This window comes from Cervus elaphus, chromosome 9 (assembly GCF_910594005.1).
Source record: "Cervus elaphus chromosome 9, mCerEla1.1, whole genome shotgun sequence".
Classification (NCBI taxonomy): Eukaryota; Metazoa; Chordata; class Mammalia; order Artiodactyla; family Cervidae; genus Cervus; species Cervus elaphus.
In genome coordinates this window covers 24843396-24848991 of record NC_057823.1, presented here as the reverse complement: position 1 = coordinate 24848991, position 5596 = coordinate 24843396, and the positions used below count along the sequence as shown (strand labels likewise).

Below are 5596 nucleotides of genomic sequence, written 5' to 3'. Positions count from 1 at the left end.
AAGATACGGAAGTGTGTGGACCCATACCCCTTCAACAATGAAACTTACAGCATGGGGAAGTAAACACCAATTCATGCCGTCCTCTCCAAAGTCCATTGTGAAAATCAAACACTTCTTAGCCCCTCAAGAGCCTGTGACCTTTCCAGAAGCAGTTCCTGTTCCACAGGGAGGCTGCTGAGCTGGAGGTAGGCTGGCACTGGGGCCACATAGGAAGTTAAGCCTGGAAGAACCTTGGTTAAGAAGCCGTTGTCCCCTGTACCTCCTGTGGATGAAGCCACGACCCTGCTGGGTGCCTGCAAGAGGCTGTAGATAGGAGCACAGCGCCCACCTCAAAGGGGACAGTCTGCCCTGCAGAGCGAAGCGAGGTTCACACAACTCAGAAGAAGAGTCACTCGGCAAGGTGGTGTTGGAGGCAGGCTTTGAACTCAGAACCCTGACCCACCCCAGCTGAGAGACCCAACCCACCTATGCAGCTTGGGAGCTGAATATGGCTGTGTACACCAGGACTGTTGCTTTCAGATGAGATTTCACTGTGGAGGAACATTCTGGAATCTTTCTGGCTGGACATGCATACGGTTGTTATTCCCTCAGATCACAGGAGCTGTGAGGCAGAGGGCCCTGGATGGGCACAGCTTGCTGACTGCTCTGGACCCTTGGTAGGAGCTGAGGTGAGCTGTCTCAGGACCATGTCATTGGGCTGGAATCTGCCTAGGTGGGCAGTGAGGCAGGCCTGTGAGAGTCTTCCTCACACTCCAGTCTCTCACTGTGGCCAGAGCTGTGGGCTCTAGGAGGAGAAGGGGAGACTGGGGTCGGAATGGGCCCCAGTGTAGCTCAGCCAGCCCAAAGGCTTCTTGGGACACAGGCAGGATGGGGAGCCAAGGGTGGGGGCAGGGGTAGAAGCCCAATCCAGTGTCTTCCAGGCCCCGCCCTGGCCACTTCAGGCCAGGAAGTCCAAGCTGTACCCAGAGGCCCCTCAGAGGGAGGGGGAAGCCTTGGCAGGTCAGACTGCTGGGGAGGGCTGGAGAATGCTCAAGAAAGCAGGCAGGTGGGCTGCCAATTCTTGGAAGGGCTCATTAGTGAAAACCCCCAAGCCTGACCACCTCGGGGAAAGGCTCACCGTTCCATGTGTAGCTGATAAGGGCCAGGAGATTCCACAGTTCAGGTAGTTCCCCCGCCTCCCTGGCGTTCTGTGGTCACCATTAATCATTTCCTCTAACTGTGTATATAAGAGCTCTTTTGCCAGTGAGCCCAGTGCTCAGAGAGAAAGGCTAAAGTCCTCAAGAGGATGTGGCTGCAGAACCTGCTTCTCCTGGGCACTGTGGTCTGCAGCTTCTCCGCACCCACTCGCCCAGCCAGCCCTGTCACCCGGCCCTGGCAGCATGTGGATGCCATCAAGGAGGCCCTGAGCCTTCTGAACCACAGCAGTGACACTGCTGCTGTGATGGTGAGTGAGGGAGGGAGCACAGGCCACGCCTGGGCCACCCTGCTGGCCTGGACTAGTCCTGCCTGTCAGCTCGATAACAGAACATTTTCCTTTTCTACAGAATGAAACAGTAGAAGTCGTCTCTGAAATGTTTGACTCCCAGGTAAGATGCTTCTCTCTGACACACCTTTTCCCAAAGGCCTCTGCCCTGGGGACTGACTCCAGTTTAGATGGACCCTCACAGGGTTGTCCACTTTCTCTCCAGCCAGCTGCCTGCCAGAAGGAGGGTTGCTTAGGAGGCCTTGCCCCTGTGGCAGTCATGTGAACTCCTTTATCAGCTGAGCAGCCATGGACAGACCTAGTGTTCAAGGGTGTAGGGGTCACCATGGGACAGGTGGGGGTTATGTCATGAGATTGGGGGTGCGGGCTTGGGACACTCACTGTGCCCTGACGCCAAGCCCTGTGGACACCGTGCTGGCCACTGAAAGGCACAGAAGGGTTTCATCAGGAGCAACTATGTTCGCACAGCAGGTCTGGGCAAGCCCCCCACCCCCTTCCCCCTGAAGGGTGGGAGGACCAGAGATCTCCTTTTCTGGGGGCGGGGACCCTCCTGAGATACCAGACCATGGGCATGTGGCTGTGCCGGCTGGTGGTGGCCTGAGCTGAGTGGTGAGGGCGAGTCAGATTCGTCTGCAGTGGATGGGGGGACAAGGCGGTGTGTATGACAGGGCCTAGCCTGAGCTTAGTCAGGAATAATCCTGTGCCCCTCCTAGACCCTGCTCTTGGGAGAGTGGGATGAGAACAGGGAGCAGTGATGGGGAGGATGTCCTGGGCCCACCAGGGCACACTCGGCCACTGCTCACCAAGGTGTGGATATTTCCCACAGGAGCCGACATGCCTGCAGACTCGCCTGAAGCTGTACAAGCAGGGCCTGCGGGGCAGCCTCACCAGTCTCTCGGGCTCCCTGACCATGATGGCCAGGCACTACGAGCAACACTGCCCCCCCACCCAGGTGAGTGCCCCCATCAGTCCCCAAGCAGGAAGGTCTCACCCGAGGAGGGCAGAGAAATAGTGGGGAGACACCTTTGGCTGTGGGCATTTGGGACCCCAAGTGGTTTGAATCAATAGATGTATAATGATCAGCCCTTCCTGAGAGGGAACCACTCTAGGTGTTAAAGTCCTGGAGCTCAAGAGCCCGTATCATGTCCTAGCGGGAGCTGCTACCTTGCTTGTTATTACCATTAATGATGTCAGAGGTGAGGCAAATACAAGGAAACTCAAGACCTGCCTAAGGCCCAGAGGAAGTTCCATGGCCCAAGTGCCTCCTCCTAAAAGGACTTTCCCCTGGTCCCTCCTGGGCTGCCTGGATTGCATCGGAGCAAGGAGGAACGCTTACTCGGAATGGAAAAAGGCCCCAAACATTCCTTCCCTGTGGGAAAAGTGAGGTCTGTGGCCTTGGAATGTGCTCATTCTGGGCTCCTAGAGACAGCCGGGGCTCAGTTTTGAGCCCTGGCCTGGGACCAAAGACGCAGTGGCCCAGCTGTCCAGCAGACCAGCGTCTGTCTTGCACTTTTACTGGGCCCCTGGTCCAGCTGCCAGTGACAGCGCTGTGCACCCTTTGGGTGACGCATGAGTGGCAAGATGTCACCTGACCCATGTCAGCAGGCGGGCCCCATTCAGGCCTTCTAACCTGTGAGTTCTAAGAGGCAGCACAGAAACATGCTGATGCCTCCCCCACGTTACCCACTCATGCCTGGACTCAGGTTTTTTTTCCTTTTCTTTCTTAAGGAAACTTCCTGTGAAACCCAGACTATCACCTTCAAAAGTTTCAAAGAGAACCTGAAGGATTTCCTTTTTATCATTCCCTTTGACTGCTGGGAACCAGTCCAAAAGTGAAGCAGGCCAGACCAGCTGGAAGCCAGCCTGGGAGCTTACCTCACAGATCGCTGCCCTCCTACCCACAAAGAGCCAAAGAAAACTCAGGATCTTCACACTGGAGGGACCACAGGGAGGGCCAGAGCTATAGGGGGACACTGACTTGTTCAGGGCCATGTTGACCCTGGGGAAACGGGAAATGTTTTACACTGGCAGGGATCAGTAATATTTATTTATATATTTATGTATTTTAATATTTATTTATTTATTTATTTAAGCTCATACCCTATATTTATTCGAGATGTTTTTCTATAATAATAAATTATTAAAAGTCTGTTCTTATTTGTGCAGTTTTCCAGTTTGTTTTCAACCATGAGCAAATGTTCAAGGTGCTCTCGTCCCTGGACCAGGGCAGGGAGGGGAGGAAGCTGGGAGTTGGGGGAGGGGGCTGGGGCCTGCAGATCGGGCACAATTGGACAGACAGCACTGTCAGAGCACAGGGAGGTGGGAGCCCACCCGAGTATGACCTTCTGCACTTGTGGACATGCTTCCCTGGATGCTCAAAGGTTCCCACCCCAGAGAGAGGTTTCCAGGTTCACTTGGAAGGCCAAGTAACCCAGACAGTGGGAATCTTGCTCCAGAGAAGGGTCATCATCCTTCTTGGGCAGGTGGGGGATTCCTGAGGCTTGGCTGGGTCACTGGCTGAATCGGCCCTTCGGAGGCCCAGACCCTGGCCATGCCCTGCCCCTCATACTCAGGGCTTCAACCACTCCCAAGGTGAACCAGTAGATAGACTAGCTGTTCAGGGGAAAAGAAACCAAACCACAGGGGTCAGAGCTCAGCATATTTACCAAACTTTCCCCCAAATGGGTGATCTTAATCTCTGAGTGTCAGAATGTAAGTGCATAATTTGTTGATACATGGCTCTCGTGTGGCGTTTTTCTGAGTTGGTTTTTGGTTTTCCATGAAGCTCTGCATGCAATCCGGCACGTTCCCCCCAAATCCATGGCCTTCAGACTGGGAAAACAGTATTTCTCCTTCCTCCGCTTGCTTTGTCAATGGGGCTGGAGGCCTTGTTCCCGAACCTGTCCTCCAGGGTCCCTTCTGGGGTCTGTGAGGAAGTGGGTCTCTCCCTAAGTGTCAAGTGGGCAGCATGGCTAGCCTTTACCTTGAAGGGTGGACCTGGGGAAGCTTATTTGGTGCATTTTAGCTCCTGCCTGTTCTTTTTCTCCACCCTACTTGCTTGCTCTGCTCAGGCCATCAACTGTAGTCAGCACCAGTCCTGGTCAAAGACCTGCCCCACACACAGGCGGAAAGGTCATGACTTTAGATGCGATTATAAATAAAAATTCTTAGACCAAACCTGAATTTTAGCAAAGACAAGAATCCACAGAGTATGATGTAGTCATAGTCAAACCATGAAAAACACATCTCGCCCAGAGATAACGTAGATCCTCGCTGTCTTCCACGTAAACCAATGATAACTGATAAGAGATGTAGCATTTCCTCAGACTCTCATATATAGGTACATCTCCTCACAGAAATGCTATCAAGCCCAGGGTTCGGATCAGCTTGGAGCCACCTTCAAGTCATACCATGTACCTGTACGTGCTCCTGGCTTCTGTGTCATGGGTCTTGGAAAGCCATTCCGCCCCGATGAAGATAGTCAGTGGGTCTATTCAGGACAATCACACAGCAGTCTGTGCTGAGATTGAGAAAGAACTCATGGCTGACAACGTTACATACAAGGTAAGTCTGGGTCTTCATCAAACATCACTTAGCTCTCAGTGGCCCTCTGTGTTTCTAACCAACTTTTCCTGCTTCCAGGGTTCCTTTGAAAGGCCTCAGAACACCAGTGAGGTAAGGAGCAGTCACCCCATGGTCATTTCTGACCACACTTGAAAGGGAAATCCCAGGGCAGAGACAAGAACAAAAGCTATTGAGTCAAGAAATCTGGGGAGAAAGTTAGGAGTTTGAAGATGAAGTCTCCGGCTCAGGCCACAGATGAACCAGCAACCAGGTTTTGCTGGACTCTTTGATCACTATCCCAGAGCAGCCCCATGCCTAGGGAGAGACAAGAAACCCACTGCAAACCTCAACCATCCCTGGTTACCTTGGCCTGAATTTGAGTCCAGGGTTCCATGTGGCCGGGGTAGCTAGGAATGGATGAGGTTGAGGGTCAGCAGACCCTCAACTCAATGCCCCCAACTCTGTTTCAGGAACTCTGCTATGGGAAGTTTATAGAGGGCTTCATCTCCACCCTGAATAACATCTCTACGAAACACAAGAATGACTGTC

General features: G+C 53.2%; 1 protein-coding gene across 2 annotated transcripts; it reads left to right on the top strand.

The window, feature by feature from the left end:
- Positions 1–245: 245 nt before the first annotated feature.
- CSF2 (colony stimulating factor 2) lies at positions 246–3525 on the top strand. 2 transcript variants are annotated; one of them, XM_043913954.1, is made up of 5 exons: positions 246–668; positions 1244–1444; positions 1545–1586; positions 2310–2435; positions 3212–3525. In XM_043913954.1, exons 2-5 carry the CDS (start codon positions 1286–1288, stop codon positions 3317–3319), a joined length of 435 nt encoding a protein of 144 aa, XP_043769889.1. In that variant the 5' UTR covers positions 246–668; positions 1244–1285; the 3' UTR covers positions 3320–3525. The 2 variants fall into 2 exon arrangements, with proteins under 2 accessions (XP_043769889.1, XP_043769888.1); XM_043913953.1 differs by having other exon boundaries at positions 1230–1444.
- The last annotated feature ends 2071 nt before the right edge of the window (positions 3526–5596 follow it).